Here is a 13727-nt window from a genome sequence, read left to right as displayed (position 1 = left end):
TTAAATCATTGAAAATCAGGTGAATGGTTATTAAAGTTTTTTTTTTTTTTTTTTTTTAAGTGACGGCCAGATCGGAGGGATTTCAATTTTTTGGCTCCTGACACCTTCTATTGTAAGAAACTGAGATCTAATCCTTAGATTGGGCAATGTACTTCTGACTCTTATATTGCATTTAATCATTAATATCAATTTCTGGGTTGCTTCCACGTTGTCCCTTTTGTCCTTTCTCTCCCCCTCCTCACCCCCAACCCCTTGCGGCAGATGGCTCCCCGAGCCTGGTCTTGCTGGAGCTTTCTAAGATTGAGTTTTTCCTCCCTACTGTCGCCAAGTGCTTTCTCTTTGGTGGTCATCTGATTGTTTGGGTTTTCTCTCTATAATTGTTGGGTCTTTATGATGTGAGGCAGCTGTTGTTGTGTTTTGGTGCTATAGAAATTAACCTGAACTGAATTATAACTGTAACACAAAGTGAAAAATGTGCTCTATAATTACAGGTGCACACATGAAACTATTTTCTGTGTTGTAGGTGTCTGACTTAATTCTTTCCCCTTTTTTTCATGTTTTGCGTCTGCATGTGTGTTGCTTTTATTATCTTATCTTATTGAACTTTGAGTTTGGGTCACGAGCACACAGCAAAGTCTATGGGAGTGTTATTTTGGGTTTCACTCTTAAAAAAAGGCCTAAAATTAATTTGCTGTTGCAATCTGTATTTAAACAGAGTAAATCTTCAGTGTAAAAGGAAGGGACAAACCTGTATACTGTAGTAGGACCAGGAGCAGTCGAGTCTTCACCTCTGAATAAAACAAACAAACAAAAAAAACATTAAATAAAAGAAATTCAGTGAGGCAGTGGACAACCTTTTATCAAATCAAATAGACCCATTTCTCCTTAACTGAACTGACCTATACTTTAAATTTAAAGTCTTAAAGTCATAAATAGGACAACTCTGTGTAACTTCACTCCATCTGAGCATATAAAAAAAAAACCATAACATCATAAAAACAACCAGAGGCAAAGATAACATCATAAATCCTCATTTGTTTACAGCCATCTCAGAACTCCGGGTATACTAGCAGGAGGCTGCACTGCTTGAAAAGCCATCATGGGAAGAGGAGGAAAAAAAAAGTAGCATACACAGGGCCTCTGCTTATTATTAATAAGGAGACTTTTCTCAAGCGTGACCGCCCGCTCACCTTTCCCAGGAGTGTTGTGTGGCTGGCCTTTGTTTGTATCTGGAAATTTAGTGCTAGTGTGTCCATGTACAGTATTACTGTATGTGTCTGTGTATTTAATCTGTCTGCCAACGAACACAAAAGCCACACACTCCCGTTGGGAATAAATATGGACGAAATGTCTCTCTGGATAAAAATCAATAAATAAAGGAATCTCACAGAGCGCAGCTCTTTAACTCTCTGCATGTGTTCAGCTCCACCTCTGTTCCTCCAATTTATGAATCCCAGGATGGTTTCAGGTTTAAAGGTTAAGGAAAGTGCTGCAGTTAGTGGGACTGCCTGTACCCACACAACTGTAACAGAGGTTATTATTACATCTCATAAATGCGACGAGGTTTACTGGATACCCTGTCAATTTAAAGCACATTTCTTCTCCAGCCAGGCATGTTCTATCCATGATAAATATTTGATGTGACTGTGTGAGCAAGCTACAAGGCTTGAGCATTGTAGCTTGTAAGGGGCAGTGTAAGGGGCTGGGTGTGCATGTTAACCATGTGAGGAGCTGCTCGGGTACACGCTGACCTTCAACATATTTAGTTATGGTTTGCGTGAGCGCCTGAACGCTGCTGGGAAGGTTCCAGGGATCCTGCTTGACGTGGAGACGCAACTTTTTGGTGCAGCTCACTCGGGGCTCCATCTCCTGCTGAAACTCTGACAGAAACACAAACATACACCGTAAATTAGCATCTACCATAGCTACATGAATGCATGTACTCTATATCAGTTGTGAGGCACACTTGGCATAAAGAGATTACCAGTCAATGAGAAAAACTGCATAAAAAAAAAAAATATCGTGCCTAGATCAGTCTGCTTAACCTCATCTTTTTCTCTTTCCTTGTCAAGCTGCACCATCTTGCTCAATCTTTCTAGAGAAAATTATAGGTCACTGATGTCCAGAGGCAACACTTCTTTTTTATTAATCAATTTTAAACTCCTGCCATCAAATCTTTTTATCACCTCGCCCAGACAGTGCTGAAAAATGAGCATAAAAGCATGTCAATCTGATGTAACACCTGTTAAAAGAAACAAAAAACTACACAGAATGACTTATAATAAAGTTTACTTTGAAAAACAACAGATCTCTGAGAGAAAGGTGGCTGTTATCAGGGGCTTTGTGTGTCTTAGAGCAACAGACAGGGCGTGAGATGCAGGAATGCTCTACTTGTCAGATAATCCTATTTGCTCTGCTATCAACCACACACATTACTAGAGTTGTGATGGATCTGCTCTGATCAAGGCGTCCTGAGGGAATTTATGCGTACAAACCCGCACACAAACAGGCGCGCGCACACACATACACACACAAACCCACACACACACACAAACCCACAAAGAGAAGCGGACCTATTTTCAGTTCAAGCATATTTGCACTGACTTGAGGACAGCTGTAGATGAGAGGGGAGGCTGTGCGCCAAATGGGTCGGAGTGTTTGCAAGCTTTAGTAATCAACATGACAGAATCACTGCATAATTTTCTATTTTTTTCCCCTCTTACTGCACACTGCACTTTCAAAAAGCATAAAATAAACAAACTTTGTCATATGAGAGCAAAGCACAATACAAACCACCGGGATATAAAACAGATAGCATTTTTGCAAAGACAGAAAGAAAACAATTGCTGATGTCAACCACTTTTCTTATCTTAAAATGGACTGAGTCATCCGAATAGCGCTCCACAGAGGATAAAAGGGCAATGTAAGCTAGTTTGAATTTGTGTGGGGAATGATAAAGGGTAAATTCTGTCCTTTTTCAGTAACATTTGCTACATTTTTGTTAGAGAGATAAAACACAACAATAGAAAATGCGGTTAAAAACCAAGGCTAGGAGGAGGTCAGGTAGCAAATAAACAGAGTAAAATTAAACGATCATATAGCATACAAGCTCAAGAGCTTTTATAGAGTCACATTTTCAATTGACTGGTAAGTAGCACTACAATAAACCGTAAAGTGAAGATGAGTACCCAACTAAGTGGTGCTATTTCAGCGCTATAAAGGGAAGGACACCACAATGACTGAAAGTGAAAAGAAGTGGAAAAGTGCAGAGGCAGAGGGGAAATGGCTGGGAATCTGTTTGGGGTTTTTTAAAAACATTCTCAAATCCACCTACAACACTTTCCCCAAAGTCTGTGCACACACTCATTACACAACAGGAAGTTACTGCCCCTATGTGCAGGCGGCTGCAGCATTTTTCAGTGCCTGTTCTGTTTTATGTCCACATTGGTGCTGTCGGTGCTCAAGAGTCTCTAGCATCATCTTTTTCTTTGTCCTTTCTCCCAAAACGATGCAAATATAACACAGAAGAAAACACATAAGTAATTAGCTTTAATGAAAAGGTTAAACTTTTTCTATTAACAAGGATGCAGGTGACGACATCACCGGCACAAGGGGCTGTCTTACCTTGTAATCCTCTTCCAGGTGTGAAGCATTTGGTCTGCTCAAATGCCCGAGCCACTACTGCTCCTGTCAGCATGCTAGTGATTGAGTCCACCTGAAGACAGAACAAGGGTCAAGCTGATGCACTTGATACAGTTTCCTCACACAGTATGGATCGAAAGTACTGCATGTGGGTGTGGATGGAAGCAAAAAACTGCCCAGGCATACCCAACACCTGCTTTTCCTGCTCTTTCTGCAACACACATACACACGTTGACAGAGCCGCAGTGAACAAAGTTTGTGCTTTGTTTACACACTGCACAGCAGAGACAGCCAACCATGGCTTGTTTTTTTGTGCTTGTCCTCTGCCGATTGAAATGTCCTCATAAAACACGTAATAAGATTTGGTCGGTCTTTGCTCTAAAGGTTCCAGAAAGGTCAAGGATCATTAAGGCTCTTGCAATTTTTCCCTTCCTGAGCACAATTCAAAAATACACAATCCCTGCTCTTCATACCCAAAAGCCCCAATAAACATTTGACCTTTGGAAAAAACAATAAGTTACACATGAAACAAGAGCATCTCTTTGTGTTTGAAATTCATTCACTGTGCATTTTGGTCTCATATTTGTGTTAACACACAAGGAAATAACTATCACACAATACCATTAGGCGACACAATAACATGTTTCTTTCATTTTAACCAGGCAACAAAAAGGGAGCAAGTGTTTGGACAATGACACCGATGTGATTGAAGTGCAATTGCTGTAACTGTTTTGTAATTACAGCTATTTTTATACACAGTTCCTAACTAACGGGATTTTAAATATAAAGATTGTTTTTAATACTTGGATGAAAATCATTTGCAGTGACTGCCTGAAGCCTAGAATCACCAAATGCTGTATTTCCTCCCTTCAGAGGCTCTATCAGGTCTTTACTGCAGTCGCTTTGAGTTGCTTAATGTTTGTGGGGGTCTGCATTTGGTTTTGTTTTAGTGACTGAAAAGCAGGCTCTGTAGGGATGAGATCAAGAGACTGACTTGGTCACTGAAGAATATCTCCTATCTCTGCTTTGAGTAACTTTTGGGTTGATTTGCAGTAAGCTTTGGGCTATTGTCTATTCTTACTGTCCAGTCAGTTTTGCAGCATTTAGCTGAATCTCAGCAGCAGCAGTTGAAAAACACTAGTAGCCTCATTCCATCGGCATCTATGCGTGCCCATGCTGTAGCATTGCCTCCACAGAAAATGGGGTGCTCAAGAGTGTAACTGCTGGTTTGCACTTTGTTGTGAACCTCATGAATATAAATTGATTGTAGACCTTCACAATGATATGTCTACCTCCTCAAGAGTGTTTTTCACCTGGATGGATCTTTAAAAACAAAAAAAAAAAACATCCACTTTAGTTGTCTTCTGTGGGCTTTCAGGGCTTCTGGTGTTGTAGGCTCAGATGGGTATTCTGTCTTTATAGGAATGTACCATATTGTTCATTTTGTCCACTCTTAAAGTCTTTGCTTTGTCCTGTTGGTTTTTAGCATAGTGATGGCTTCTTTCAGTTGCAATGACACCTGAACAGGGAATCAATTTATCTTTTATCTTCTGAATTCACAGAATGGAATAAGAAGGTGGCAGACCTCACCTGGCCATAAGCCTAATGTGAACTACTCTTAGCCACTTAAACACTAGTATCCTGGTTCCACTGAAGTGGCAGACTATGTATTATAAAAATGTCTGTCTCCACTTCAATCACACCTTGACTGCTGGATTTAAACTGTGCACTGTGGTGTTTAGAGGCTAAATAACAGAAAATGTGTCATTGTCCAATAACCAACATTAAGTCTGAGGAATGTCCTGGGAAAATAAAATTGTGTACAAAAAAAACTTAATAACTCATATTTCACCCACCTGGCTAAACAGGTGCTCTAGAAAGCTGTGAAGCTTCTTCTGCTTATCATGTGACAGCCACACACTCGAGGGCATCTCATCTCCTGCAGAGGGGGGATTACAACTGTACTGTAGTAAAACCAGTGCATAGGTTTACTGTATGTGGACAGAAAGTCCAGTGCATTCTAGTTAGTTCTGGTTCAAATACACTGTTACCTGTTACAAGACAGCCTTTTACAATATTACTGTTGACAAAGGCTACGGTTTATGACACCGAGCTGAAACAGGGTTTTCCTCCCTACTGCTGCATGGTCACAGGTTACTTAATGTGATCAATCATGAGGATATTACACAGAAAATACAACTCATGAATGGTTTATACCGATAAGCTTTATGTGGAGGATAACAGTGTCCCTATTGTTGCATTTTGTATACCTGAGTCCATGTCGTCACTGTGAACGTAGGAGCTGCAGTGACTGCTGCAGATGCTGGTGAAGGAGGCAATGGAGTTTCGATTGCTGTTACAGTCACTGATAAGAAATTTGAGAAAAAAATTTTAAGATGACGTATACTTTAGAGGTGCACATAATAACTGATATGGATAGGTTTGATATCATACACTTTAGGTATGGAAAACTAAGCCATGCATCTGCATTTATTGTATGAAAAGCTATGCATAAATATTGCTTTATATTACAACTTTGCTACTTGTTTTTCGAAAATCTTTTAAATGATAAAGACTCTCAGAAATTCGATCACCCTATGTGACCATGTTTGACTTTGGTTTTACCTGTATGAGTCTCTGTTGCTGATTGTGTCATGCCCGGAGTCCTCCTGCTCATCCCCTGCCATATTAAAACAGACTTTCTTCCCATTCCTTTCACCCTTCTCTCCCTCACTCTCTCCCGTAATGTAGCTCTCAGGGGTTCTCACCTCTGAGGCTGGAGGATGGGTGATGGAGGATAGAAGGCTGATGGAGAGAGAAAGGAAGGAAAGGAGGGGGAAAAAGGAAGAAAGGCAGGAAGGGTTATTTAAAACTATGACGTTCATCCAAATCTAGAAACAAAGCAGCATGATAACAGCAGCTCCTTTGATCATACACATGATCTTACACATGTCCCAGCACTGAAACGTTTTCATTGGTGCATACAGTCTGCACTTTAGCCCACGCAAATGTAGTAAGCTTCCACAGCTGAGTGAGCAGGCCAAACTCAAACCCCAGTCCGTTTGTGTTTGACTTCCGCACAACAGCTTCAGATGTCAGGGATCGGCATCGTATAAAATGTTCAAACATGTAGCAAGGTGCAGCTGTGTCAACACGCTGCAGCACGGCTGCAGAGATCAGCTCCGCTCTTATTATTACCCTTGGCTTGCATTCTGTTAGACAGCTATCAGAGAAGCAGGAAGAGGCTACGTGGGATATTTTCACAGTTGCAGCAACACATGGTGGCATTTAAAGCCATATTCCAATAAATTCTAGGCTAGGGATTTTTTTTTTTTTATAAATCTCTCCCCACGCAAAACACTGGCACGCGATGTCTGTTTACATTTCAGACTTATTTTAATTTGTGTCTGCTTGCATTTTCCATCGTGTCACACCATTGGCCTCCAAGACGTTTCAGAGGCAGAGGGGAGGGGATTCATCAAAAATAAACAACCTGTCTCTCTGATGGACCCCAAATGCATCCCAGTTTGATGCCTATTTTTATGATTTTCAACACCTCTCCTCACCTCCTCCCCCTCCCTCCCCTGACCCCCTTTCTACCCATTCACAGGCTGACTAGGCCACAAAGATGCCCTCATTAAGGTCCACTCCAGGAGGCACCACAATGCCCCTTGTAAAACTGAGTGACATTCCATCGCCATGGAGAAGCCCTCCAGGCTCTGTGATTGGCTATTGGTTAATAAAGAAGTGAACGCAGTTTGGGGCCTTTGGGGCGAGGGAGCAAAGCAGAATAACAATGACTGGATCAGAGAAGTGGCTTCAAAAGAGAGAGACAGAAAAAAAAAAGAGAAAAAAGGAGAATGAGAACAGGCCAAAGTACATCACTGCTTATTGCACCAAATCAGAAAGATCTCTTAATCTCCAACAGGAAGCTCTTTAACCCACTTTGACACATTAAACTATTAGACTTCCATCACATTTATTGCATCTGTAAGTGCGTCTGCATTACAAAAGCTCCACATCAGGCTGTTCCACAGTAAGAAATTTGCATAATGATTCACTCCATAATGAGATAAATAAGTCAGTGGATCCTATAGCTCTCCACCCACTGCTAGTCATGGTACTTTTTTATAATGTGCAAAGAATAAGGAAAAGATATGAAAACGGGTGGTATGGATTCAGGAAGGGAGGAGGCCCTGATATAATGCACGTCGCCAGGAATGTCCTCACACAGCTGCGAAGCCTTCTCGGTGGCCCTGGAGACAAAGGTTCACAGGTCACCGCCTCAATGGATTCCTCGCTGGCAAGCCAAGAACTTATGTAACGTGGAGTTGTTTGCTTTTCCCAAATTGCTTACGGATATTTCTAATCTGCCACAAATGTACCATAGACTTCCTCTGATGTTGGGAACGGAAGAGGACTGCGTGTAACATAATGCACAAAATAGTCACCCGAGTTCATTATTACATCCTTCATGTAGTGCTGTCAGAGCTGACCACACCCAGTACAGAAAAGGAAGAGTCACAGTGAGCAAAGAATGTCAGTCTGCAGTATCCATGCTGATGGGTGCAAATACATCAAGAGATAGGAAATGAGATAAAGAAAAAGACACAGACAAGCGTAGACAAGGGAGGAAAAGGTGCCTGTAGTATTTGTAGCAGTTAAAGTAGTAGTAATAATGACCCTTGGCCAATTTGTGAACAGGTTAATGAAAACTAATCTGCTAAAGTTCTCAAAGCACCCACAAAAGGTCAAAGAGATTCAGTCACACTGCTGATGCTTGCAGTGCATCCTATTAGTATCACTCGTGGCCAACCTTACAGCTCAGCCTTAACAAGCTCCTTAAGTGCTCGTGTGTATCCGCATGTTTGAACAGATAGCTGATGCTAAAGGTCACTTTTGCTTTGGTGGGTACGTCTTGGACCATTTCAGTGTGCATGGATGCAACTACTTTAATTGCCATCGACAGGAGCATAATGAAATTTGTCCAGACTCACTCATTACGAGCCCTGCCGTGGACTCCGCTCATTATTACCGCAGTTAGGTGACAGCTCCGCTTGCAATGTTTAATGTCATTCTCCGAATGTTGCTGCCTTAGCTGAGAAGACTCCTAATGACTAAATCACCACAATGGCCCTTCTTCATCACACACATTATAACCAGTTAGCTTTCCACCAGTAAATATTACAAATTGCTGCAGCAGCAATCTGTAGATAAAAGTTTCTCTTTAAAGGCCACTGAGGAAAACGAAATCGAGCGTCACACCCTCCTACATGAGACAGTACTTCCTGGTTCACGGGTGGTGTGGCTAAGTTTGACAGGAGGAGTGTTTCCCATTTCCTTTCCATTGCCTCATTGACTCCAAATAATGAGTCCCGTAACAGAAACAAGCATGCCAAAATCCTGATTGGCCACACACTACTTTTCCAGCACAAATTGTGTTTTATAGAGAAAAAAAAAATCCAAATCAACACATTTCCGCCCAAATCTTTGTCACATGCATTGCATTCATAGGTGCTGTATGTTTACTAATGCCCAGCTGTTGCACATTTATTATGCGTGTTACTTTGGCTACAGCATGCTATATGACACAATCTGGTTTCAAAGGTCTGTGATCATTAATGAAACATATTTCATTGAGAGTAGGTATGCACACAAAGCTCACTCATGAATGTGGGCGCCGTGTGTCTCCATCTCCCTGACAGCAGCAGTAAGTTTATAGAGAAGTTTCTGATATGCATCCAGGGTGAGCAGGTCTTCTTCTCTGAGCAGGAAACGAAGGCCGTGGCCCTCGGTCCGCCCCAGGCTATGACCCGATGGTGCTGCCATAGTTGTAATGGTGTGCTGCACATTTACCATGGGGTTCAGCTTACCTGAACATAGAAGCATGAAGAAAAAAAACCAGTAGAATACAAATAAAAATAAAAGCTGGACATGTGTGTGGTATACCACAAATGATCAATGATATGTGCAAAATGACTTTTTTAAAAATGTTTTCTATTTTCTGATGAAACAAATACCTTGAGCTCTGGTGTGAACTTGCAGCAACTTTTTTTTTATATATATATATATATATATATATATATATATATATATATATATATATATATATATATATATATATATATATATATATAAAAAACACCCAGCACGCCCCTGTGGGCGGTTTATCCTTCAAGCTCGGGTCCTCTACCAGAGGCCTGGGAGCTTGAGGGTCCTGCGCAGTATCTTAGCTGTTCCCAGGACTGCGCTCTTCTGGACAGAGATCTCCGATGTTATTCCCGGGATCTGCTGGAGCCACTCGCCTAGCTTGGGAGTCACCGCACCTAGTGCTCCGATTACCACGGGGACCACCGTTACCTTCACCCTCCACATCCTCTCGAGCTCTTCTCTGAGCCCTTGGTATTTCTCCAGCTTCTCGTGTTCCTTCTTCCTGATATTGCTGTCATTCGGAACCGCTACATCGATCACTACGGCCGTCTTCTTCTGTTTGTCTACCACCACTATGTCCGGTTGGTTAGCCACCACCATTTTGTCCGTCTGTATCTGGAAGTCCCACAGGATCTTAGCTCGGTCATTCTCCACCACCCTTGGGGGCATCTCCCATTTTGACCTCGGGACTTCCAGGTTATACTCGGCACAGATGTTCCTGTACACTATGCCGGCCACTTGGTTATGGCGTTCCATGTATGCCTTGCCTGCTAGCATCTTGCACCCTGCTGTTATGTGCTGGATTGTCTCTGGGGCATCTTTACACAGCCTGCACCTGGGGTCTTGCCTGGTGTGATAGACCCCAGCCTCTATGGATCTTGTACTCAGAGCTTGTTCTTGTGCTGCCATGATTAGTGCCTCTGTGCTGTCTTTCAGTCCAGCTTTGTCCAGCCACTGGTAGGATTTCTGGATATCAGCCACCTCCTCTATCTGCCGGTGGTACATACCGTGCAGGGGCCTGTCCTTCCATGATGGTTCCTCGTCTCCCTCCTCTTTCTTGGGTTTCTGCTGCCTGAGGTATTCACTGAGCACTCGGTCAGTTGGGGCCATCTTCCCAATGTATTCTTGGATGTTCCTTGTCTCATCCTGGACTGTGGTGCTGACACTCACCAGTCCCCGGCCCCCTTCCTTCCGCTTAGCGTACAGCCTCCGGGTGCTGGACTTGGGGTGAAACCCTCCATGCATGGTAAGGAGCTTTCTTGTCTTTATGTCAGTGGCTTCTATCTCCTCCTTTGGCCAGCCTATTACCCCAGCAGGGTACCTGATCACGGGCAGGGCGTACGTGTTGATGGCCCGGATCTTGTTCTTACCATTCAGCTGACTCCTCAGGACTTGCCTGACCCTCTGCAGGTACTTGGTGGTTGCAGCTTTTCTAGCGGCCTCTTCATGGTTCCCATTTGCCTGCGGGATCCCCAGGTACTTGTAACTGTCCTCTATGTCTGCAATGTTGCCTTCTGGTTATATATGAAGGCAACATATATACATATATACATATATGTATGTATGTATATACATACATACATATATATGTATGTATGTATATATATATACATACATACATATATATATACATATACATATACATATATATACATATACATATACATATATATACATATATATATATATAATTAATTTTTTTTTATGTGCATTAAATTGGCCAAGGGTCATTATTACTGTGTGTATGTATTTAGCTATACATTTGATTATATATTGACTGATTTGTAATGATTAAATAATGTTAAGTGGTGTAGGATCACATAAGTGTAAACTGCAATCTTCTCCTTTTTGAGCTATTATTGAGCAACTTGATGGCTTTATGTACAATGCATTTAGTTGTGTATTGTATTTCTATTTACATGTAACTATAAATACAGACATATCAATCAATATGTAAAATTCCTCCACTGTCCTGGTGGGTTTTGTTATGCTCACCCTGCTCAGCACTGCTGCGGCCTCCTTTCTCCAGCGTATTCTTCCTGTTGTCCAGCTGCACACCAAACGCACTTCCCAAAGAGGTTGTGGTCTTTGGATAGGACACCTCCATCACATTAATGTGACAGTTTGTGGGGCAGAAGTCACTACTATGGAGAGGAGACACCTTGGCCTTTGCCTGCTTAAAGGTGGGCCATGCCCTGTTCTTGAGTACCCGGGAAAACTGGAACAAGAGCAATAAATTATAATAGTTTCAATGATTTTCTTTCAGGATTTTACACAATCACAGCAATTACAGCAGTGAAAGCCACCTTTTGTTACACTGGTAGGCGGTGGGCTACAAAAGGAAGAATATTTGAATTATGCAGCTCATGTGAAACACAACGGTGTATTTATCTAGCTAAATGTGCTGTTTTGTTTTTACATTCTATGCGTGACATCTGGTCCTAGAAGAAAAGAATAAACACCAATTTCTGTATGTTCTCAACATTCAAACTCAAATATTTAAACCGAATGAAAGATCCAAGACGGACTCATAAGATTATCATTATGTGAAGAATTCCAGACCTCAACATCATCATTTATCATGAACGGAGTTAAAACGGTACATAGCAGCTTGTATCATCATGTTGTAATTACGACTCGAAGTAGTCTGGTTCATCTTTTCTGATGGTCACTGTGTCAGCCTAGAGATCACAGAGTCATAAAATCTTGCTTTTTTGTGACACGACAGCCCCCACATTCCTTCCCGACTAACCGTGCATGATATCATCTGTAAGACTGTGTTAGCGGCAAAAGAATGTAAACAGAAAATGGCAAAACGAAAGCCTCGTGTCAGGATGGCTGCCTTGTGTTAATCCATTTCAGTTACACCTAGCTACACCGGTGACATCATTCCTCTTTCGCTTTGCCATGTTTACAGCTGTGCGCAGTAGAAAGCAAACTGAACAGCTGGTGGAGTGCTCGGCGTTCATAACGGTCAAGCTCATAGAGGTCAGAACTATTGTAAAAGACCAAAAAAATTAATTCAAACATGCCGGTCTTTCTGTGAGGATGTTGCGATGGTGTCCCATATGCCGTGCTGGTACAAGACAAAAGTTAACAGTGACTGCAACGCCAATATTCATTTTAATTCTACCCCAAACTGACCCTGTTGTGCAAGGAAACCTCTTTTAAGAGTTGCACTTTATTTGTAAAAACACAACACGCAGTGACGTTGTCACCAATACAGCTGATACAGAATATCATGAAGGTATTTTTTTTTTCTTTGCACTTTGCGTGAACCCACCCCACCGGGCCTGAATCCTGTCTTGGATATACAACAGATGCTTTAAGCCATCAGATCAGGTATTAGCATCTTAGGCAGATAACACAAGCCTAACGTACACCTGAAAAAAAATCCCTGTAAGCAAACATTTCTCATCTTTTATTTCTTAAAGCTGGAGTGTGAAGCTGTTGTTTCAACTGAACAGATGACTCACATGGACAATGAAGTGACCTTCAGTGACCGAAGAGTCATTTAACACATCCACGCGATCTCCGAATAAGTCAGAAAAATTTATTCCAAGCTCATGTCTCCTTCTAATCATTTTCTGTTCCGTCTTCCTGTCATTTCATTTTTCTCTCTACATACATTTCTTGCTCTTTTTCTCTAGGGGTCTGAGAAGGAATGCTCTGCTGCATGAGGGGATCTTACACAACAAAAAAATGCTGGCTGTGGCTATGCAGAGATATTTATAAGTGACTGGTAATGAATCCAAGGCACAATCGCATGTTGAGTCAGATCCTCTCTCCCTCTCACGCACACTTGCATGTGTTGTTTTGCCTATAGACACATGCTTGCAGATGTGAATGAAAAGTGCTGAAAATGCTTTGGCTCTGTCATTTACCAGCTGTAATTGAAAGCAAAGCGCTATATTGTGGGCACAATCACAAAGTCAGCAATAAGTGTGGAAGTCAGCAAGACACTTTGGCTTAATAAGTCTTGAAGGTCAACGACCACTCGTTACATGTGCCGCTAAGAAGCATTCAGATAGTTGAGCTCTTGGTTGAACTTGTTTGTACTACGGTCCAGTCCATTTACTGACTGATGCACCTTGATACTTTAATGGAAACAAAATCAGCACAGTGAGAAAAATATGCATGTGTACCTTGTCTGT

General features: G+C 41.8%; 1 protein-coding gene across 5 annotated transcripts in view; it reads right to left on the bottom strand.

Moving 5' to 3' along the window:
• Positions 1-13727, bottom strand: part of prex2 (phosphatidylinositol-3,4,5-trisphosphate-dependent Rac exchange factor 2) — a 92466-nt gene that overhangs the window by 29159 nt on the left and 49580 nt on the right. For all 5 annotated transcript variants that reach the window (XM_082546619.1, XM_082546621.1, XM_082546620.1 and 2 more), the window contains 8 exons: positions 11569-11791; positions 9308-9515; positions 6268-6447; positions 5913-6007; positions 5499-5581; positions 3625-3715; positions 1752-1880; positions 749-790 (listed from right to left, as the gene is read on the bottom strand). In XM_082546619.1, the coding sequence (XP_082402745.1) occupies positions 749-790; positions 1752-1880; positions 3625-3715; positions 5499-5581; positions 5913-6007; positions 6268-6447; positions 9308-9515; positions 11569-11791 (1051 nt within the window). The remainder of the gene's footprint in view (positions 1-748; positions 791-1751; positions 1881-3624; positions 3716-5498; positions 5582-5912; positions 6008-6267; positions 6448-9307; positions 9516-11568; positions 11792-13727) is intronic.

The sequence above is a fragment of the Aulonocara stuartgranti genome (genome assembly GCF_965226115.1).
Source record: "Aulonocara stuartgranti genome assembly, chromosome: 9".
NCBI lineage: Eukaryota > Metazoa > Chordata > Actinopteri > Cichliformes > Cichlidae > Aulonocara > Aulonocara stuartgranti.
The sequence above is the reverse complement of the archived record's forward strand: the minus strand, read 5'-3'. Positions and strand labels throughout refer to the sequence as shown.